This window comes from Gymnoscopelus braueri, assembly GCF_963280865.1.
Source record: "Gymnoscopelus braueri genome assembly, chromosome: 6".
NCBI lineage: Eukaryota > Metazoa > Chordata > Actinopteri > Myctophiformes > Myctophidae > Gymnoscopelus > Gymnoscopelus braueri.
The window spans coordinates 10,880,933-10,905,428 of NC_137607.1; the positions used below are offsets into that span (position 1 = coordinate 10,880,933).

Here is a 24,496-nt window from a genome sequence, read left to right on the forward strand (position 1 = left end):
GACTGGTCCGCGGTCCCGTCGCTGTCCGGGGACTTTCCTCTTCTGCCTTGATTTTGGTTCTGCCCCCCCCACCTGCTCGCCTGCCGTCCGGGCTTCTCCAGTCGCCTTCCGGCTGGTCCCCGGTGGTCCTCCTGCTTCGAGCTCCGCCTCTCTGCCCCGGTTCCTCGCCTGCCATTCCGGACCTCTCCTGCCGTTGTCCGGCCGGACCCGGGTGGCCGTTCCGGCCTCGACCCGTGCCTCTGTTCTGGTCCTGCTTGTGCCCTCTGTGCCGACGTCCTCCGCGCAGAGCCCTGGCAGCGAAACCCCCCCCCCCCCCCCCTGGTCCTGCATGTGCCCTCTGTGCCGACGTCCTCCGCGCAGAGCCCTGGCAGCAGACTTTGCTTTATTAATCTCTCCCAGCCAGTGCCCTGTGCTTGGACATTGTATTGTTTGGTGTGCTACCTGTCCTGTGTGTTTTCCCTCTATGTTTGAGGGTTCTGTATTGTTCTGTTCCCGTTTACTGAAGTAAAGCCCTTGTTTTCCCGTTTTCTCGTTGTCGTGTCCTGCGTTTGGGTCCTACCCTGTTCCACCTAGTCCACACCGTGACAACACCACTGCAGAGTAAACATTTGTCCTTCAGACATTGTAGCAGCATAGGTCATTAAAAAATATATATATAATATATATAAATACAATACAGCAGGAGTCTTCAACAGGGGGTCCTCTGAGTTACTACAGAGGGGCCGCCAAAACTTTGTAATATGAACTTTTTTTTTACACTAACCCTAACATCCCTATTCTGAGGGGAACATTAACTGGAAATAGCAGATATAAGCTCAAAATGCCTTGCGCTGTGAGCTTGCAGATCGGCTATTTTCGGCGAAGAGGTTTGGTGTAGAGGGGGAAGAAAGAGCAGACCAAGACGAGTACAGAGCCAAAGGTTGTAAGTTTACTAAGCATTGACGGTCTGAAAATACACATCGACAACACTGATGACAGTGCTGTCAAACAAGACAGGTCTATAAAGCTATCTATAAAAAATAATCTGCAACACGACATGTAGTGGGGGTCCCTGCTTCATTTCTCTCAGCTAAGGGGTCCATGGTCTGAAAAACGTTGAAGACCCCTGATCTACAGTACACACAATGTGTACAGTGTTAATTTATACAGCATGTACAGTATAAGATGTTGGTCCTTGGTTCAGTTGAAAACCCCTGTCCTAGATTGTCAGGAATGTAAACATTGTGACAGTGTAAACATGAGCACGCAAAGGCATACTGGATGTGTAAAGTGCAGTCACCTGAAATAGTTTGTGTATGGGGTGGCTCAAATCTATGTTGATTGATTGAGCATGAGGTACAGTCTTGAGCTAACATTTGAGCTAAAAGGATAACAAAGTCCTGGGGACTTGCTTCCATTGCGGTCCTAGATGTATTCAATTCATCAACATGGCATAAAATAACACAAATACAATATCATCAAAAACATAAAACACTACATGTACAGAGAAAAAAAGGTGGAGGGATAAATGGCATTGAATGCCAACACCTTTCTATGGGGGGAAGTGAGTTTACCTCCTTCTTTGGTCTCCAGAGAGATGGATTTTAGGCCTGATTTGAAGGTAGCCAGGGATCCAAGGGATGTGTCAGGGCATTCCACACTTTGGTGGCAGTGCAGTAGAAAGATAATTTACCCATTTTTATTCTATAGGAGGGTGGTACCAGATCATTGTTGTCGATCCCTCTAGTACTGTGGCTGTCACTCAGGTATAAGGGTGTTGAGGGCAGAGCCCCTTTGCCTATCTTGTAACAAGATGTGACATCTACTTTTTGATCCATGGGCAAGATCAGTAAATAGGGTTGAACATGATGGCTGAAAGTGCACATTCACTTACCATGTCCATGATGCTCACGCATTAGTGCAATATGGAAGGAATAATGTAAGAGCAACTTCACTGCACTCCGGTGAGAATGTCAATGCAGGACAAGATCAGACTGTCAGCAAGAACAGTCCAATGACAACTACATACAAGGAATACTCTGGTAGGGTTGTAGGGCATTATCCCCCCATTACAAAGACAAACGCACATTTGAGAGTTCAGTGGCGGAAACAAAGACAATTATGGCATGGTTTGGGTCCACTTGCCCCCCTAGAGAAGGGTCACTGAAAATCAATATAGTTATTTTGAGTGAATAAATCAAATAAATAAAAAGTAAAGTGGTCTCTTTCAGACAATGTCCCCATCCACAGGGCACGAGGGATCACCAAATGGTTTGATGAGTATAAAAATTATGTGAATCAAATATTTTGGCCTTTTCATACGTTATGGCCTTTTCAGTAAGCACTTTCAACCCAGTTGAACACCTATGTAACTCCATAGCTCTAGTATCTCCTCATGTGACACTACTCTATATACTGCAGTCATAAATGAAGGTAAAGTGAACAGTGCAGTATAATTCCTAATACTGTTGGTGCACACATGATGCCACTATGTACAAGGTTGTATGGGGCAAAGGAAGACATATTCTGTACAGTCATATCACTGTTTTGAAATCAGAAGTCTCAAAGCCTGAGGATAGAAACTGTCCCTTAGCCTGCTAGATTGGGATCAGGTGGTAACTGTGAATCGTCCATTGCTGGGGGTGACTGGGATTCTTGATGATCCTCTGGGCTCTTTAGAGATTGCTGGCGGCTCAGTCCTGAGCTCTGTCCTGCATTGTTTTAACCACCCTAGTCTAAGGTCATGAGTGGAGCATCACCTTGACATCACCAGCTAACTTGAAGAAGGTGCCCCAGCGTTCTGGTGTGAACCTCAGAAAGAGCGGTGCATGGCCACACAGTACTGACTGAACAAGGAGTACAGGAGGAGGCTGTCCCCATGGCACTGCCTGGTGATTGAGGAAAGGCAGCTACAGTGGAAGTCCATGGCCTGGTAAAGTAAAATCATAATTAGAATCAATCAACTGAAATCTGCTTGTTCACAGGTTTACGCCTGGACACTGAATTTAACCCACCGACTAGTCATTTTTCAAGCATCAGAAACAACAGTATTGTTAGCTGAAGTCACACACAAAAACAGCAGTTACAATGTTGCCTTACAAATTACCATGGATAGTTATTTACTAAACAGATACACTCATAGTGCAGGATAACTGATTCACGGATACTGCTTTTCGATCCAGTCCTGGTGGATTGAAAATCACTTTCTATGCAAGTGTTATAATCAAATGCATAGTCTACACATTTCTCTATACCATAGAGTAGACAGTAGTCTCATGCTGAGGCTTACCTAGACCTCGGCTGACTTGTGACTCCAACAGCTCCTGTGTGGATGGGGGTGGAACACCACAAAGAACGCCATGCTGGCGTGGGTCATCAGGCCTTCTTGTTGTGGTCCGTGGCATCCCTCTGTCAGAGGACAGTCTGCTATTAAGAATAGCACCCTGTAGCTCTGAGATGTAGCTGTAGTCCTTCACAACTCTCAACGGGTACAGGCTCCACTTCCTGGACTTCTTGTTGTGCAGCTTTCTATATCTGACACAAAAATAATAATTTGTAGATAAACATTCTTCAGAACAGTAAACAGACCCTTGCAACCCTTGTGGATTAGTTCTTTTAACATACTCCGGTGATCCATCAGCTTTCAACTTGTATGGCCTGTGGACGTGGTGGTTGTAGTCCAGAGCTGCCAGCAGGTTCAGAGCTTCGTACACCGGAGGGGAGAAACAGAAGCGCTTGGCACAGTACATCAGGATGTGGTTGTGGAAGGACTCCAATTCACAAGTCGACCTGAGTCCGCAGAAACAACACATTTTAGCGTCTTTATACTCGATGCACAGCAGTACACCATTTCAGAACGACAAATATGTACGTCAAATATATATTGCATAAGGGAGATGGCAAGTTGATTAAAAGTCTATGTTGATGTTTTACCTGAAAGTCAGGTACTTGTGAACATCCTTCAGAAACCGTGGATTCATAATGATGTCTTTGAGTCTGTCATGGGCCACGGTATTAGGAGAGATGTCACTTTCCACAAAGTCTGGCTTATGGTAGCAGGCTCCAAAGAACCACTGGTGCACTCCGGCGACATGGTGCAGTAGTCCGATCCACATGTCCTGGAAAACAGCAAGGCATCATTACTTGTGCTATACATGTAAAAGCACAGGTGAAGGTTACTGCTATTGTCTTGTTCTCAGAAACACATGAAACATAACGGTATGCAACTAAAATATTGAATTACACAACAGCTGTAATAGACCAATATTGTAGATTAAAACATTCCAAGGCCAAGATTTGCATAGAACTTACTACGAACTCATCATAGGTAGACGCCGTCTTGCAGCAAAACCAGAAATGGTTGCAGATGTCCTTCTGCCAATGGAGGAGAATGGCGCATCCCTTCTCCTGGCCTGCCTGCACATGTAGCAGAACAAACATTAGTAATGGTTGTTTGTGCAAGGTATTACTAGACAAGGAAAAAATTATCTAAAAATTAAAAAATAAATAAATAAATAAACATACTGCGTGTATTTTCTTCCCAATATTTTTAGATCCATGCCAAACATCTAGAGTGTGGAGAATGCCAAGGCCCTTGTACTTCCCCTTGTCTGGGTCTGCATGGAAGACAAAAACAGGCCCATGTAAAACTTATACTTCATAACAAATAAAAGAACATTCTCATTAAATGCATTACTATAGTCAGAGTAGTACAGTAAATAGATTGCTGTGCCAATCGCTCAAACTGTAATAAACCCCAAAACAATGACTTACTGAAGAGGGCAGAGATTTGTGAGTGAGCATCTGTGCACACTTCAACGAGATTCATCTCTTGTCGGATCATGTCAAAGGTCCGGACGAATCCTTCCTTTTCCATGATCAGAGAGTTCCTCATCGTCTCTCTCTTGTCCACAGTGACCACAGAAATGATCTCCTTGCTGTCATTCTCCATCACAGTGTAGGTGCAATACTGAGCACAGAATCCCGGGCTGTCCATCCGACCATCTCCTTTGAATAGTAATTTGAACATATATTTACAAAAAACAAAAGGAAACTGGTCAATGGTAACTACAGACGCTTTCATTTCTGAAGCATACATGACCAATACATATAGTTACCACCGTGTGTGTGTGTGTGTGTGTGTGTGTGTGTGTGTGTGTGTGTGTGTGTGTGTGTGTGTGACTCACCCAGGGCCACAACACTGTCTTTTGACCGCAGTCTAGAGACAACCTCCTCTCTCTTCTCAGTCCAGAAGTTCTTGATTGTGTCAACACAATAGGTCTCCTGGATTTTGAAGAAGGTGGAGCTGTTCACCATCTGCATGTTCATGAAATTTGAACAGCAGAGCCACCTTTGTGTAGTTGTTCCCGGAGAGAAGGATATTGGACGCCAAGAAGAAGTCACCAGCCTGCATCCCGTACTTGAGAGTAGGCTGAGAACACCATTTCCAGACAGTATGACCTAACGGACATGTCTGAGAAATAGACATGGAATAGAAAGCACAATAGTTGTCATTACAATCTAAGTAATGACGCCCATTTCGGGCGGGAACCCCTTTTTTTAACTATACCTTTGGGGTTCCTGTTTCTATGTATAGTATATAGCAACATACATTTTTGAATAAATATTTATTAAGTTTTTCTGAAAACTTAGGTCAGGATTTAGAAGGCGTTTTTAGAATCGGCTTCAGGTCTAAATGGGTTCCAGAGCGACAGTAAGCAAGGACAACACAAGATAATACATCAGATACATAGGAATAGTAATCTAATAATAAAGTAATACATAAGTAAACCCAGAACCTATCGTCAGCCCGTACATTGAAACTACATTACATTGAAACTATCCACACTATATTGACCTGGCATCTGTCTACATAACATGCTATCTAAGTTGACATGTTTGTGTGACAAACATGTCTTACCCAAATGTGTTGTGCCCAACACAGACAAAGGCATTTCACAATTATATTTTCTGCTAAGTAAGGACTCACCCATTCAATGATGGCAGCCGTACCCCTGGACTTCACACTGACTCCAAATGGTCTAGGTGCCCCACACTCTTTAGAAGTCTCAGGGTCCTTCACTGTGCACATGGGAACAGGTAGCTGAAGATATTCTGCCAGTTGTTTTAGACAGTCATGGTATGCTATGGACGCTGGATGGCCAATCATATCTTCAGCACATTGGACCCGAGCCTTTTCTGGGAATGAAGTGTCTTCCTCTGGGAACTGAGCCTCTGAGTCTTCCTGCACAACATCATGCACAGTCTCCTCCATGGTGATGGTTGGAGATGTTGACACCCGCCTGCAGAGCACCGCCAGTCCTTTAGGAATGAAATCAGCCATGAAAAATAAAACAATAAAACAATCACTTGACTGAATCAGTTATGGGATAGGAACCTACCTAATATAAAGCGGAGGCACATAATCTTCATCATCACTATCATCTGGCTCAGTGGACACATCGTCCTCTTCCTCAGATGACACAGATTCTGCCTCACTTTCCACTTGCTCCGTCTCCAGCACACACCAAGACTCTTCTGCCCAGTCAATGCTATGGAAGGAAATGTTCAGACAGCATTATTCAGACTACACAATACTCAGAGAATGAACAACAATTTGACAAGCTACAAATTAAAACTAATAAAAATGTATGTATGCATTGCATAGCAGCTTACGTCGAGTTTTTGATGTCATTGAACTGTTCCACATCGATGGCACCAATGCAAAAATCCAATGACTTCCTAAAATAAGAAAATACAAATGACAAATATAGGTTATTGTCTTAGACAGACAGGTACAATAGCTTATCAATTAGCAGCAGTTCCAAAGAAAAACAATGTGCTTATATTATAAATCAATAAATAAAAACATAAATAATTAAAAACATAAATAATTAAAAACATAAATAATTAAAAACATAAATAAAAACATAAATATAAAAATAAATAAATACATAAATATATAAATAAATAAATACATAAATGGTCACACAAATGAATACATTTCAATATTTAATTGTATATTTCTTTGCACAATTATTTATTTATTTTAGCATTTATTGCTTTATAATTTCATTTATTTATTTATGTATTTGCTAGGGGGTCGGGCGCCCGTAGCGTGCGCGCGTGTATATTGGGGTACCAAAATCGTCGGATAAAAATTTCCAAAAGTAAAAAAATATATATATATATATATAATAAAATATATATTTTTTTTCCTGGGAGTGTCGGGACCCGCGGGGACCCCCATGGAACATGGCGGACCCCTTCGGCGGTGTTTGTTTTTTTCACGAAGGTGGTTGCTTGTTTCTGGCGCTTGTTTTTGAAAACCTGGCATCCCGACTGGCATCCCACAATGGCGGCCGCGTCGTGTTGTTTTGGCTCGGTGGTGTGCACGGTAAACGGTACGAAACTGTCTCCCCTTCCGTTTTGTCCGTAATGTGGTGAGTAGAATTAATTATGTTGCGACGTGGAAAATGTGTAGTGAGCGATGTGACGTTGGCAGCGGCAGCCGTAAAATCAGCGCGCACGTTGTCGCTACTGTGTTGGCGAGATGTGGTGTGTCGGTGTTGTGTAGATTCGATAACACAGCTGTGGCTATAGCGTCAGCGGCGCGCGGAAGTCAATCCTCGATTATATAGATAGATATGTAGATACGGCAGCTTTGGCATTCCATAATTTTCTGGGTGTTCATAAATTAATGCACACACATATCTATGACCATTATTCTGATCAAAGTGCAGCTCATTGCACTGGCTCATTGTTATGCCCCCCCCCCCCCCCCCCCCCACCACACACACACACACACACACACACACACACACACACACACACACACACACACACACACACACACACACACACACAGACTAATTATTTACCAAAATTAATACAGAAGGGATTCACTAAACAGGAATCTAGTCAATGCCACATGAAGAATGGCAACACTATCTATCTACAGTATCTATCCGTCTGTCTGTCTGTCTGTCTGTCTGTCTGTCTGTCTGTTTGTCTGTCTCCCCTCCCCACCCGATTCCCCTCGGGAAATTCAGGTGCCACACACATTGATGTTGATATTCCATGTGTTCAATAGTCTATGAAATGAAGCTCGCTGTGCTGTAGAGAGAGAGAGAGAGAGAGAGAGACTCAGACTGGTCTCCATTAATTGAAGCCATAAGTCTTAACTTTTATAAAATAAAATAGATTCCAATTTTATTCAGAACATAATTAGAGCCGTCTAACAGTTTGAAATGTAAGCTATTCTAGAAATAATACGTGGAAGAGCAGTAGGTCCAACAAAGAAAACAAACAATGGCGGAGAAAGACGCAGAGCATGGCAGCCGACTGAAAATTTGGTTTGTCTTCCTTGCATTCCATAACGGTGCATTTCTTAATAAACAATTCAATCACATTAAAGTAAGATTGAGAGATGGGGGGGGGGGGGGGGGGATTCCGGGATTTTAGGCCTAAAGCCATTTAAAAATCTGTTGCAATCTTAAACAGGTGCTCTGAATATTTAATTGCCAGTGCACTGCAATGTAGGTCAGATCAATCTACTCATACGCAATCAGCTGGTCTGGTGTCACTCAATGACCGCAATCAAATAAGCATTTTATATTGGCCCAGGCAGGATCAGTGTTGTGCAGTAACGAATTAAAAATAATATATTACTGTAATATTATTACTTTTCCCAGTAACGAGTAAAGTAAGGTATTATTCTGCCAGAACAGTAATATAATACCATATTACTCGGTCAAAAAAGGCCTCGTTACTCGTTACTGATGACGAGCGTCTTTTTTTGTTCTCATTCATTCATTTAATATGTACTCTCTCCGTCTCTCGTAGAGGCAAGTTGTAGCAGCATGCAAAAATAGAGCAGATCTACAAGGCATCAACCTACGTCAACAGCGATGCTATATAGCTTGCAGATCAGTTCTTTTTAGCACGCAGCCTGCGCACAGTTATGACGTAGCGCATGATCCGTATGCGACCGGCACCCAGTGTTGCCAGATTTTGCATGATAAATAAGCAACCAGGTCTAGGAAAACAAGCCTAAAAGAAGCGACTAAATAGGCCACATGAGCACTTTAAACCTATATGCATTGGCTTAATTTGGCTTTTAGAAATAAAATGTGAATATTTTTATGATTTTTGAAACATTCTAACACAAATCTGGTATGTGGATGCGGGGCTCCCTGGCACAAAACATTTTCAGATGGGGTTTAGGGACAAATAAATACATATTAATTTGGGGGACCATGACATAGAAATATTTGAGAACCACTGGTTTATTTAAAAAATAAAAAGCAAGCCCAAATAGGCAACTACACTTTAGAAACAAGCCAAAAAAACGCAACCTGCAATTACCAATATTTACAAGCAACTTTACAGAAAAACAAGCCCACTGTCGCTTACAGTAAGCACTAAGCAGACCTGGCAACACTGCCGGCGCCGGGTAACACACAGAAAGAAGAACACACAACACACGAGTTGACACAACACAAACACAAACAGCATGGCGGCGGATGATGTTTACACTTTTCACGGCTGGAAATATCGACATTATTTTGAATATGTGGGTGTCAAAGATCCCAAGAATATTAATGTCCGTTGTAAACTTTGCGTGGGCAGAAAAATACTTTCCACAGCAAAAAATACAACGTCTAACCTGTTGAAGCATATGGAAAAGATGCACAAGAATGTTACGCTGACCGAAACACCAGAGGATGAAACTGATGGCCCCTCAGAACCAAAACAACAGAAACTGGATTTCAGTTTAGATGCCACTAAATTAGCCACTAAAACAGAGAGACTACTGCTTTATTTTATATTTTATTTGCATTTGAAAGTTTAAAAGGTCAGAGAGACTGCTGCTTTATTTTGTATTTATTTGTTTGACTTGTTTACAGTTTTGCACTTTGGCTAATTATTTATTGACTGGTGTAAGATATGTTGAAGAGATTAAGAAATGTTTACTTAATTTTTTGTTATGTTTATACAATACAGTTTTTTGAGAGGCTGCAGCCAGTGTGTGCAGTTTAGATTGATGTTGTTCCTGTAAGGATAATTATTGTTCCAATTCCAAATATGGAATTTGCAGCAGCAACAAAAAGGCTAAAAACTGTACACGTCTTTTCTTTTGCGGGGGGGGGGGGGGGGGGGGGGCGCGGGGAAAGTAATATAAAGTAATATGTAATATATTACCCTTGATTCCAAGTAATAAGTAATATAATATTATTACTTTTCAAAGGAGTAATAAGTAATAAGTAACATATTACTCTCCTAAGTAATATAAACCAACACTGGGCAGGATACAAGCCACACATAAAAAATAGCTGATCTAAAAGCTCACAACATGTCTAGTTTGCAGCATCTGCGGGCTTGTAGGCTATTTTCAGTGACCCGGTCATATGACAAAGTATATTTTTGCTTTAACGGCAACACAGCAAGCAGTGTTCTTATTGATTATTTTAATTCAAGAGTATTTCCTTTGTACATGGTACATGGTGGATTTAGTATCAGTAGGCCCTAATCCTATAGGATATGTGAATAATCTTGATATTGTTTTCTGTCAATGTTTGGTTCCGCTGTCTTTCTGACCACTGTCTGCATAAAAATAAAAATAAACGTGAGGCATATTTTGGGCACTCACATAAGCTGCTATATGCTCACATTTTATCAGCTACCGTATCAGTTAAACTGTACACCGACCAGCATCTAGCAAAGCACAAGCATACTACATTTTGTGCAATCACACATCACTATGACCACTTATATACTAGGCCTACAACATAATTAACATTTTTACGCACAGCTCCTGCGTATTATTAGACAGCAATCACTTTTACGCATATCACCTGTGGAGGCTAGTATAAAGGGCAGCGCATCTTGCCAGTCTATTCCTTCCCAAACCAAACCCTGAGAATGGCGTACATTCAAATTGCCAATAGTCGCGGAGGAAGAGCCCTTATTCTGAACAATTACAGATACCTACGCAATCATACACAAGTGTTGCTGCCTTGCCTCCGTTCCAAGCCGTGAGATCACGGCTTGAACGGAGGCGGGCCAGCCTGATGCCCCCCATCCCACGTCGATTTGATGACGTCGCCGTGGAGGGGGATTGGGCCGTCAGCTGGGGGGGAGACCAGCTCCTGGCCAAACAGAACGACCAGCATGGTTATCTGGTGTTCGGGACAGAGGCCAACTTCCAGAAGCTGGCCCAGTGCCGCCAGGTTAGAACTCCGCATGAAATTTCGTATCAGTAAATCTATAATGATTGATGGAAATATTTGGCTAATTGTTATGTATTGATAGGCCCCATCCTGATTGGGACCTAAATTCGTTAGAATGGGTAACTTAAGGACCTTCCATCATTCCCTTGTCTCATTTTCAAGCAAGGTCTAGTCTGTAGGTTAGTCTAAATAGTGTATCAAATTTGATCACATATGTCAATGCTTTTTCAAGGAAAAGGCCCTCCTATGGCCTATGTAACGACTAGCCCCTTTCGGGACCCTGTTTACCTTTTTTGTATTTGGGAAGGCGGTATACCAGGGTCCCTTGTTGGTTAGAACACGCTCTCTCGTACCGGCGGCTACCACTGTCTGGTCTCGGGCGTACAGCTCGTCGCTTAGAAGTTGCAGAGATTTCTCAAAGGTACCAACAAGAGCAATACTAACACGCGAGAAAGCGGCATCAAAAAGCGGGGATCGGCGATGCCGTTTAACATTTTTAATAATTTAGTAAACCTTAAGCTCCTTTCTCACACTCTGCTCCACTGCCCATGTTCCGCCTCCCCGCGGTGACTGACAAGCTGCGCGTCCTACGTTACTGCCTCTGATTGGCGAGCTCCTACACGCTTGCATGACAATCACAACGCGGGGAGGCGGGACATGGGAAGTGGAGCTGCAGGAGCAGGAGTGTGTGTGTGTGTGTGTGTGTGTGTGTGTGTGTGTGTGTGCGCGCACATTAACCGCATCCTTGCTTTATATTTTTGTGGGAAATAAGAGTAACCCATTTTGCTGTCTGTCTGTCTGTCTGTCTGTCTGTGTTTGTCTATGTTTCTATCTATCCTTCATCCCTCCTGTCATAAATCTACCAGATGGACACCAGAAACCGTGGTCACGGACTTCGAATTAGCTTCAATGAATGCGCTACGTGCTGAAATTGCAGGAGTCCGGACCACTGGGTGTTACTTTCACTTCTGCCAGAGCCTGTGGAGGAAAGTCCAGGAGCTTGGCCTGGCAGGTCAGTGGCAGTGCATTAACAGCACACAACGAGTCATTTGGTTGATGGATACATGCTAAGACGTCTGGGAGACCCTTTTAATTTTTTGATTATTTTTAATGCATGTTCCATTCTATTTCTATCAAAAGTTGACCCAATGAACCTGCCCTAGACTTTTTCTATGTGTGTCCTTTATGAAAGCCTGTATCAACATTTTTAAATTTAACAATAACTTGAACTCATTCAATTACAGATTAAAAATAGACTTCAAGTTAAATTTAACAATAACTTGAACTCATTCAATTACAGATTAAAAATAGACTTCAAGTTATCAATTACTATTGATTGTTCATGAAATTATTATGTCACAGTACATGTACACTAATATATCTGGAATCAATGCATTGTGTCTCCAAAGTAAATGTAAAAGTATGTATTTAGTGTATTGTAGGTGTTTATATGTTACTTTGTACTTTGATCTGAGTCAATTTTCAGGGAACTAATTCTTATTTCTTTACAAAACTTTTGCAGCTCCATACCGGCAGGACAGAGATCTTAAACGGTGGCTCAGGAAGGCCATGGCCATAGGCTACCTGCCTCTGCTGGTTGTCCGCAACAACTTCCGGCTCATGGCCGGGGAACGGGAGACCAGACGGCTGAGGGGAATGTACCCAGCACTGGCTGCTTTCATTGAGTATTTCTACAATACTTATGTAGCAGACCATGCCACCTTCCCCCCAGGCGTCTGGAATGTTTTTGGCCGTGGGTCGGACAACAGGACCAACAACCGGGTTGAAGGTAACAACTTATATTTATTTCCTGGGTAAGATAGCTGAAAATGATTATAGATTCTCTTTACAATTTGTGAGGAGACAGGAGGTGTGTGGTATCCTTGTGAGAGCATCCTGATCCAGGATACTGTACACTAAAAAGTTTGGCAATAATTGAAAAACTAGTGATCAATCAGGTTATGAGGATTTAATAAAAATACAATTATAGAGAATTAAAGTTTGCCCTTTTTCTGTCATGGTGACATATGTTTCTATATAGAATCGTATAGCATCATGACAGAGAAAGCAGACTCATAAGTCAAAAGTGAGGTTACATCTGTGCATCTTCTCATGCAGAATTGGTTCAATTAGTTAAACGTCACTGAGCAATGTATGAAAAAATATCAATGGGCCATATATGCCATGTGTGTTGTATTTACACATCTATGATTGTTTCAGCTTTCCATCACAGATGGAATGCCACTGTCAATCGCCGCCACCCCTCCTTGTGGGTATTCATAAGGAGGCTGAAGGACGAACAACGCCGGGTGGAGTCCTTATGTGTCACAGCAGAGCGTGGGGGCCGCCCACCTACAACACGAAGGAAGTGGAGGATGCTGGACGAGAGGCTCCAGCGCCTGCGTACTCAGTACCAGAGGGGTCTTAGGACCGTAGAGCAGTACTGGGAGGGAGTCAAACACGTCATTGTTAATTTTGTTTAATTGTGCAGGGGAGGCAGTGGCTCAGGGGTAGAGTGGCCGGCAACCGCAAGGTTCCCAGTTCGATCCCGGGCTCCCCCAGAGTTAGTGTCGAATTGTCCTTGAGCAAGACTCTGAACCCCTAATTGCTCCCGATGTGCAGGTTGGTGCCTTGCATGGTTTCCTCTGACATCGGTGTGTGAATGGGTGAATGTAATGGATGTGTGTGTGAATGTGTGAATGTGGTGAATGTAATGAATGTATGTATGTGTGAATGGGTGAATGTAATGTTCCTAAGTAATGTAAATGTAAGTATAGTAAAGTATTTTGTCCAAAGAGTAAAGAGAAATGTTCCTAAGTAATGTAAAGTATAGTATAGTGAACATGCACGGTACATCATAATCAGACTTAATTTAATCCTTCAACTTCTCGTTTATGCCCCAAAATGACTGGATATATTGGTTTTGTAGCAATTGTAGAAATATTAGACCTTAATTGTCGAATGTTAAAGCACGTTCTAGTCATGTATACTTTACATTACTTAAGACCATTTTTCAAATATATATATTTTGTAACATTTTGGGCAAAATAGCCATGGACCCACAAATGTTTTCAGAAATATTCAATTTCAAGAGGAATGCAACATTTCCAGAAGGCTTCTCAAAGCACCAGAGGTTCAACCTCAAAAGAAGGGCCAACCAGTATGTCCTTAAGGGTATGTATTCTGTTACACTATCAATCTTTATTTAAAGTACTTTGTTCATTAACCTTTTAAAATTATTTGAAAAAACATGGTCTCCTCACACATTAGAAGGACAATATCAGTCGCCAGGACCAAGAACTGGTGTTTTTGATTAATCCATTATTGGTTAAAATGGAGTTTGAAGTTATAATGGGTTTGTATAGGAAGGGGGCGTGTCTGATAAAATTAATATCAAATATCTAAATACTGAATCAAGCAAGAGTCGACGATAAAATGTCCCTTTAAGAGTAAATTGAACATTTTCACATTTATTTGTACTAGATGGCATCCTTCATTACTTGTGCACACGAAGCAAGAAGCAGGAGCCCCATTTCGCCAAGGTAAATGTGTTTCATGCTTACTTTTGGTGCTCAAACACTTGAATTTCCCCATGGGAATCAAAAGAGGAATCTAAGTATCTGTCTATCTCATCTCTCTATATGCTATCTATGGGCCGTTTCACACTGGATCCGTTTTCATTGAAAACGTTTCCCAGTTCGAATGCTGGCCTGCATTCACATTGGCCAAGATCCAATCGCGCCAGAGAACACATGCATATATACCCCCGATCCTACAGGTGGCGGCATGCACATAGTGTTTCCCCTGTGGACACAGACGTCATCAACTATGCGACAATGTTTGTGCTGGTCGCGCACAAATATGCGTTTAAATATGTTGAAAGCAAGGGGGCGGAGTTGCGGCTGGTGAGAGAGTCTGAGCGCACTGAGGGCAATGAGCGCACAGAAGTCAGAAGGCTGTGTTGTTGACGGACAACGGATGCACGCTTATGAGAAACGACATAAATAAAACCTGGTGAAACACTTGTGTGCATTAGCGCAAGATGAGGATAAAGGAAACATTCAGTCTAAATGTCCAGTTTGCTAACCTTCACAACTACTACTAGGCTACTTTTGTATTTGAAACTTTAAATTGCTCTAAATATGATAAACTTTCACGACAGCTTCAGTACAAAAATATATCATTTATGAAAAGGCAACTATAGTAGCAGCCTATACAGTGAAGTCGGACTGAATGACAGAAACCTTGTATTGTGAATTGTACTTCCATGTACTGTTTCTCATGTCTTACTAAATAAAGTACATCGATCAATCAATCAAACGTCTTTTCTTTTTTTACTCTCTTGGTGTGGGGATTATCTGGCACATGTATGTATCTGTTATGAAAGAGAAATTGTATCATTGCGAACGCGGAAGGAAGCCGCGCCTCCGACCAAGTGGAGCTTACTATGTAACCCTGCTCAGGTTGTGACTCTGTCTGTGTGTCTGTGTTCATGCTCTCATTGGCTCATGCCCCCATGTGACTCACATGCGTGCACTGCCTGTAAGCAGCCACCCGAGTGCGCCAGAGTGCAGGAACACACACACACACACACACACACACACACACACACACACACACACACACACACACACACACACACACACACACACACACACACACACACACACACACACACACACACACACACACACACACACAATGTCAATGTTCTCTCCCCATCACGGTGAAATAACACGGATTACAAGTCCGTAAATACACAATATTTTCGAGCTGCGTTCGCTTCCAGCGTTCGCGCGTCTTACTTGTGAGTATCTTGTGAGTAACCATCAATCAATCAATATATATATATATATATATATATATATATATATGTGTGTGTGTGTATGTGTGTATATATATATATATGGTCGTAAACTGCTTTGTGCATTTCCGGAGTGCATTTCCGCTTCATCTGCGTGGGGAAAACGCCATAAATTCAGGGAAGAAGCAGTTCAATGCCCCTTTGCCGTTGCTTCACTGTCAGCCACCGATCAGCCTGCGGTCACAGCGGTCAGCTCCGCTCCAGTGTGTGTCGTGTTAGAACTTAGAATGGATTCAATAGCATTATTGTTTGTATTACTTTGGAGACTATGCCAAGAGCGATCCTATCGCCCACCTTCCTATATGACCAGCTATACCTTTGCAGTCCAGAGGCTGAGATCTGCGCGTAATGCGCGGATCCGCAGATTCCACAACAGACAGGCGTCGTTGAGAAATGCGTTTGTGTCAACTGTACTCGCTGACTACTACTCGCGCTTGTCACCAAGGTGAGAAACATACGAGTTGTTGACCAGAACGTTTATTTTCATTTCCACAATGCTTTAGAAGAAGTGTTAAGTTATGTTATTTGTAATATCCCTTCAGATGTAACTTGGTGATATATTGTTGTGATAACCATCTGAATCATCAGCTACTGTACTTGCATTATTCTCAATTAAACTAGAAAACTACTTGTACACTATTCAAAATAATATAAATAAGTATACTACATGTACATATATTAAGTAGTTTCTATTCTTCTTCAGGACAATGTGGGCTGAAGAGAGGTCTGGGGCATGGTGGCAGCTTGTCCTTGCATCCTGGGGAGATCAGCAGTGGCAAGCAAATTTCAGAATGAGGAGGGCCACCTTCATGCAGCTGTGTGATTTTCTTCGCCCATATCTGGAGAGAGAGGCAACACAACTCCGAAGTCCAGTGTCAGTGGAAAAACGTGTGGCCATATACCTCATCAGACTGTCGACCAACACACTCTATAGACTCATCTCCCATTTATTTGGTGTTGGCATTTCGACAGCCTGTGAAATCACCAATGAGGTCATAACGGTCATTGTGGACACGTTACTGTCAAGATACATTTCAGTACCCTCCGAGCAAGAGTTCCACACAATCATCGCAGGTTTCCGTGACCGTCATGGTTTCCCACAATGTGGAGGGGCTATTGATGGGACCCACCTTCCCATAGTATCTCCACCAAACGCCCCTGCAGACTACTATAATCGGAAAGGGTTTTATTCAGTCATACTCCAAGCTGTAGTCGACCATCGGCTCCGATTCTGGGACATTAATGTGGGATGGCCAGGTCGGGTGCATGACGCGAGGGTTTTTGGTAATTCCAGTGTGTATGACAGGGGTCAGAGTGGCACACTGTTCCGAATGAGAGGATTTCGGGAGTAGATGTGCCAGTGGTGATGCTGGGTGATGCTGCCTACCCACTCCTCCCCTGGTTGATGAAACCATTCCCCGAAACCGGAGCAACTCCTGCAGAGAGAAATTTCAATTACAGGCTCAGCAGGGCACGGATCACTGTGGAGAGGGCATTTGGCCGTCTGAAAGGACGATGGCTCTGTCTCATGAAGAGATATGACAGTCATATGCAGAATATCAATGCCACCATCACAGCCTGCTGTGTACTTCATAATTTCTGTTAAGTACACCATGAGGCTTATGACGGAGAGGAGTTGGACCTTAGCGCAGAGTCTGCGGACACTGAGGATGAATTCCATCGCCCTCAGGCGACGCCACAAGGGATGCCCTGCGCTCTTATTTTTCTCGGTGAAGAAAAGTACAAGTATACAGTTGACACAAACGCATTCCGCAACGCTGCCTGTCTGTTGTTTCGGGAACGCATGCAGGCCTATTTATGCAGGGCCTACTTAATAAAACAATGGCAAATTGAAGCATTAACTAAATGCACACACTCATGTGATTGTATATCCCCTTCACTTACTGTTTGTGCTTGACCAAAGGCCTGTGATATCAATTAATGTGCATATCAATTGACTTAAGATCAAGGAGTGCCCTGGGTGCCAAAAAAAGCAGGGTAGCTTGAAGGACAAAGCTCAGTATCAACCCATAACAGTGAGTGTTTTGCAACTGAAAATCCCATGCATCTAAATGTGCAAAGATAGGCTACCAGCAATCATACAGATGTCTAATTGGTTTCTTTTTTAATCACCTTTTTATCAGGTCAAGGAGCCATTTGAACTTGTGGGTATCGACCTGATGAAGCTCAAAAGGACGGAAGATGGCAATGAGTACGTCTGTGTAATGGTGGACTATTTCACCAAATGGACGGAGGCCTACCCACTGAAGTCCAAACATGCAGGGGAGGTCTCCAAGTGCATAGTCGACTTTGTTTACAGGCATGGGGCCCCGCAAAGGCTACTTTCGGATCAAGGTTCGGAATTCCGAAATCAGGTACAACACTCATCAAACATTACAAATTATATTGTTATTTCATTTTTTATGTTGGGGATGGGGCTCGTACCATTGATCTGAATTGTGTTCATTTAATTGTTTTTATTATTATTGTTTCCATTTAAAAATAATTCTTAATTGCTTTTATACTTTTATGCAATGTAGCACTTTGAGATTTGTGTCAAATTGTGTTCCAAATCTATTATTAATGGAATTTATAGGTGAATTCTCGGCTCTGTGAGGAGCTCAACATCAAAAGAAGCTTTTCAGCGCCCTACCACCCGCAGACAAACGGCCTGGTAGAAAAAATGAACGGGACCATCCAGAAGTAAGTTGCATACTGCCAAATTGGCAGATACACCTACAGTACACAACATGAATGCTGTAGACTACATTAAATGCATCTGAATGTCTGCTATAATGTTATGTAATGTGAAATCCCATTCACTAATGTGACATGAATAATAATAATGCCATGTACAATTTTTAATGACTGAAATGTTCTGAATTTCCACTTCTCCAAGCTATATGGAAGGGCCAAAGGGGTCAAATTCCGTGGGCCAAATTTGGCCCATTTAAGATTTTGACCCTCGACATACAGAGCCTAGCTCCAGGGGAGACATTGACCAGTGAAGTAAGTCTCGTCAAGTAAGTCTCGTTTTGTGAGCAAGTGTTCTCATTGATATTAAAGTGATTTTTAATTGTATTTATTTTTGTGTGTAGATAGTCAATGCGTACCTCGTGTGGGTCGCCCAAAAGGCCACAAGGAGGGTGACCGTTTTGGCAGTGGAGGAGGTCAACCGGATTTGGGACGGTGTGACCAGGGGGGTTAAAAAAGTAAGGATAATAGTTACTTTTAAAAGTGTTGGTTACAGTCGCACCATGTTAACAAATTAAATGATCACTTCACTTGCAGATTGATGTCCTGGAATGGGACATCATTATGGGGGCAGTGTGTAAGAATGGCCACTACACACTAGTAGTAAGTTAACTTTAATCAATGCAAATTATGCAACTATATTTACAACTAAGCTTTTGAAGTATTAAAGTATTCTATCTGCCGAAGGTTATGTATCCACATGACCACAAGTGTCTGTTTGTGGACCCACTCATTGCCACCCCAAGACAAGTGGAGATTTGTCAAAATAGTAAGGGAGATTTGTCAAAGGCAAGTAAATCATAGATTTATTGTGCTTCATTGCAAGTATATTCAATGGCTTCTGATACACAAGTAACCAACGGTTTCGTTTTTTCTTCAGAGCTTATATGCGGAGGATGAGGGGCACAATCACTCGCTGGACCTGTGAGACTGTCCCTCATCCCCACCAAACGGATACAACATCATGTGGGGTGCAAAGTGAGATTATATAGCCTAGAATATCTATCCTAGTAACAATTTAATACATTCTAAAAGAACACTGTTAACACTAACCTGTTTTTTAAGATCGCAGAGATGCTGGTCATAGCCACTGCTGGGGTGGAGCAGGGCCTGCTAGGGAACCTTGACCTGGTATGCCAAAGTATTGGAAGACAACTTTTGGAGGACTCTGGTAGGCTTCAATCAAATGTTTATCAGCCTCACCCAGACCAAAAAATTGGACTTCACTGAACTCAAAAATATGTTTTCATAGATGACCAGACACATCTCTGTCGCTCCTGTGGGGAGGTGAGTGCTGGGACAGGAAGGTCCGCCGCATCCGTGGATGATTGGGTACGAAACCTTTAAAGTTTTTTACATGGAGAGCACATTATTTCTGTAACTAACTAAATAAATAAATGCATAACATTGTATCCATTTTCTTTCAGATTGAATGCTCATCATGTGCATTGTGGTTCCACTGGGTGTGTGTAGGCAGGCCTAACACCAGTGAGGACTACTTCTGCCCAGCCTGCACATAACCCAGTGGAATCACAATGCACATGGATCTCCACTTACTGTAGGTGTCATGCCAGGTGTGATGCCAGGATGGATCATCATCACTTCACAAGAGGCATTTTTTTCCCCTTCATTGTTACAGTGAAGATGGACAGGAAGGCCGCAGCGTGCTCCTTTTGGCCATTCCATTTCAATAGGAATACTTTAGCGACGCAAATAATTGTACCTCTCCCTCACATGAATTGGTGGTCTTCTTTCCCTATGCCATTGCCTTGTTTATTTATCCTTATTCTGTTATTCTCAGCTTAAACACTCTAGCATGCCTTAAGAACAGTTTAATCTTCAGCTGAATATAGCTGGTGGTGGTGGCTTCTCACGTCATTCAAATTCAAGTTATTGCCGGCTTTTGAGGCCTCTAGCCTTTCATTGCAGTCTTAAAATGTGTTGTCATTCTCTGCATAAACACTATCATGGCTCGAGAACATATGAGTTCTACATATAGCTGTTGGTGGTTTCTCAAAGTAATTGCAGGCCTTGAAGGACTCTATCCTTCCATTGCTGTCTTAATTCTAACAGGCCTTCTTCGGCCATCTCACTTCAGGCCTTCGACGGCCATCTAGCTCTTCACGCTGTCTTAATCAAAGCATCATTTGCTTTATTCTGCTTCATTTCAGGTCTCACCTGCCACGCATGCAACAAGCCAAAAGAAATATGATGACTAAACATTACAACTATGCTACTTAACTTCAACTGCCTACCCCCTTATGTCTGTTTATTTTATCATTCCTTGTAGGCTACACTTTCATTCCACCTTGCCTCTCAGGCATTTGTGGTCTGTGCAGGTCAGGCTCTCCCTGTAAGCACACTGCTTGCGGCAGTTGATGTGTGCTTTAAGGCATTTTACGTGTTTGACAACAACTACCTCAAGCAGGGTGCTCCTACATGGGAGTTTCTCCAGCAGGTAGTTTACAGCCACGGTTCTTAAAGTGCTTTTTTAAAAGAATGTGTATCTACGAGGTCATTTCCGCTAAGTTGTGCAATACACATATTTTTGTGGTGTTCATTATGTTTATCCCATGTTTGCTTTGGGCCAATAGCTGGACAGGAAATGGGGAGAGAGATAGGGTGTGATTACTAAAATCAGTCAATCTGTCGTGAAAACAATAACAAAAACACTCAGAACACCTGAACCTTTTCTGCTGCTGCTTTGGTTAGGCTATTTTTAGCCAACTAACAATCAAAGAGCATGGACAAATATTTGTGTACGTCCACATCATCAAGTGATATGCCCAATGACAAACACGATAAAAATAGAAAATATGATGATAGTTATCAAGTTTGGTTTCATTGAGAACGCAAGACCAAATGACCATTATTGTTCCAACCATAAGTGTTGAGCAAAAGTAGCTGATCTATAAGCTCACTACACCTATAAGCACTCATATAGAAGTGGAACTGGGGAAAAATGTCCCTAAATTAATGACCAGTTCATGTTGAATTCAAGCTAGTATCAACATAGCATTAAAATAGGTGTTTTTACCCCCCCTGTTCAGAAACCACTAGCAACTCAGGAGTGCTCCTTTCAACTTCTCTAAACAATGGCTGTTATGCAAGCAAGATTGGTATGTGGAGAACGTGGAGAAAGAGAAGTGGCAATATTCAGTGGGGGTGCTAGCGAAAAGATTGCAGGTCAAAAGTGATCACAAACATGTTTGATGTGGAACATGACAATCCAATCATTGACTTCAATGACCATGCACAACCCCCGGACACATCCATGGTGAACAGAACTCAATTCCGTCAAGGCGTTTAAGCGGAAGTAAGGCGGGATCCAACTGTGGCAGAAAGGCAGGTTTATAATGCCGAATTTGTAAGAGTGCGTCGGCAGGCCCAGCAAGTAGGTGACAGACCGCAAATTCCAGGGTTTTAACGTGGTCCGAATCTCGATGCATAGAGCCAGGTCTGAGGAAATGCCACCTATCCCAGGTACTGCAGAGGAAGTGGTGATCGGAGGGCCATGGGCCCAAGAACGTTTCCTTTTGCATGCTGACAATGCCTGGGACATAACAGCATTTGCCACAGACGACAACCTGATAAAGCTCAGACAATGCAGAACCATTTTTATGGCTGGCACCTTTAAAAGTTGTCCTCAGCCTTACACTCAGGTTTTCACAATCCATGGAAGCTTCCACGGTTTTGTACTGCCACTTGTACACACCTCATGGAACAGCGCACCATTGGACACTCCCGCCAAGCCTTCCAAGCTATTTAAGTGGCCATAAGGCGTGTTTCCCACCACAGCTGGCACCCCCAGCTGGCACGCGACGTCATTTGACGTTGGTATTTAGTTGAATTTAGGTTGCGACGTTGGTCAACCAAAATCCAACGTCGGAACGACGTCTAATATTGACGTCATATCAACGTATTTATTTGACGTCAACTGACGTTGATATCTGGTTAATTTTAGGTTGTGTTGGTCAGTAACCAATACTCAACGTCTGTTCAACGTATCATGCTAACGTCACACTGACGTAGAATACTGACATGCTGTTGTCGGGTATTGCGACCAAAACCCAATGTCGGCTTGACGTTAGTATGCTAACGTCCACACAATGTTACATTCTAACATCATTAAACGTTGATATCTGGTTAGTTTTAGGTTGTGTTGGTAAGTAACCAATACCCAACGTCTGTTCAACGTATCATGCTAACGTCACACTGACGTAGAATACTGACATGCTGTTGTCGGGTATTGTGACCAAAACCCAATGTCTGCTTAACGTTATTATGCTAACGTCCACACAATGTTACATTCTAACATCATTAAACGTTGATATCTGGTTAGTTTTAAGTTGTGTTGGTAAGTAACCAATACCCAACCTCTGTTCAATGTATGATGCTAATGTCGTAATGACGTAGAATACTGACATATTGTTGTCGGGTATCGTGACCAAAACACATTGTCTGCTGAACGTTATTATAATAATGTCCACACAATGTTAAATTCTAACACCATTAAACGTTGTTTTTTTGTTGATTTTAAGTTGTGTTGGTAAGTAACCAATACCAACCTCTTTCAACGTATTATGCTAACGTCCACTCAATGTGAAATTATAACATTATTCAACGTTGATTTTTTGGTTGCTTTTAAGTTGTGTTGTTAAGTAGCTGACATCCGACATCTTTTCAACATATTATCCCAACGTAAAGGGTAGAATACTGACATGCTGTTGTCGGGTATTGTGACCAAAACCCAACATCTGATAATAAATATCCACTCAACGTTACATTCTTTCTAACATCATAGATGTAGATATTTTTGGGGGCTAATGTTACTGTTATGTAAACAAAATCCAACATAATCTGGATGAAGAATAAGGACAGGAATGGCAGAAGGCATAGTGTAATCTGGATGAAGAATAAGGACAGGAATGGCAGAAGGCATAGTGTAATAATCATCTGTTTAACCTGCAAAAGTCCAACCAGAGAAATTTGTAGCCGTGTCAACCGTGGTAAAACTGTTCTTCCATGATGAGCTACGTACCACCCCATGCACATGCATCGATTAAAAACTACCCTCACACCTCAACAAAGTTTACAAAGGCTGCCGACTGCTGAGTGTCACACCAGTGTGACCTGCAGTGTAAGCGACGTCCGCATGACGTCTTTACAATAGTGTCCCACCCGAGATCAAATCAACAATGCAAGTTGTATAACCCTCCTTTTCCAGATAACTGATTTTGACTTGAGACACAAGCAATATTGCACACATATTTATTTTCTTCACTTGTGCTACATTACAGTGCAGCTGTGCTTTCAGACAAATGCCAATCCAGTTGCTCCTGGGGCCAGGGTTGCATTGGTCATGGGACGGCCTAACACGCTGTGCAACAACCTTTTTGAACAGGAGCACGCACAGGCATATGCATAGATTTAAAACAACTTTAAATTCACACCTAAGCAAAGTTAACAAAGGCTGCCGACCGCCGGTTGTCACACCAGCATGAATTAACATAGGATTAACATAGGAATGAGCATCTATGACCAGAAGACAGTGAAGAAAGCAGCAAAGATCGTGAGAGACCCAAATCATAACCTCAGCACCTGCTTTCAGGTCCTGCCCTCGGGTAGGAGATATGGTGCCTCTCTATTCAGGAAGGCAATTAAGGAC

At 42.4% G+C, this 24,496-nt stretch overlaps 1 protein-coding gene across 1 annotated transcript; it reads right to left on the reverse strand.

The window, feature by feature from the left end:
* Window positions 1–1,411: 1,411 nt before the first annotated feature.
* On the reverse strand, window positions 1,412–3,998 carry LOC308086636 (uncharacterized protein). Its single transcript, XM_080430261.1, has 4 exons — window positions 3,913–3,998; window positions 3,604–3,768; window positions 3,269–3,513; window positions 1,412–2,908 (listed from the first exon to the last, which is right to left on the reverse strand). Exons 1-4 carry the CDS (start codon window positions 3,957–3,959, stop codon window positions 2,889–2,891), a joined length of 477 nt encoding a protein of 158 aa, XP_080286387.1. The 5' UTR covers window positions 3,960–3,998; the 3' UTR covers window positions 1,412–2,888.
* Window positions 3,999–24,496: the final 20,498 nt, after the last annotated feature.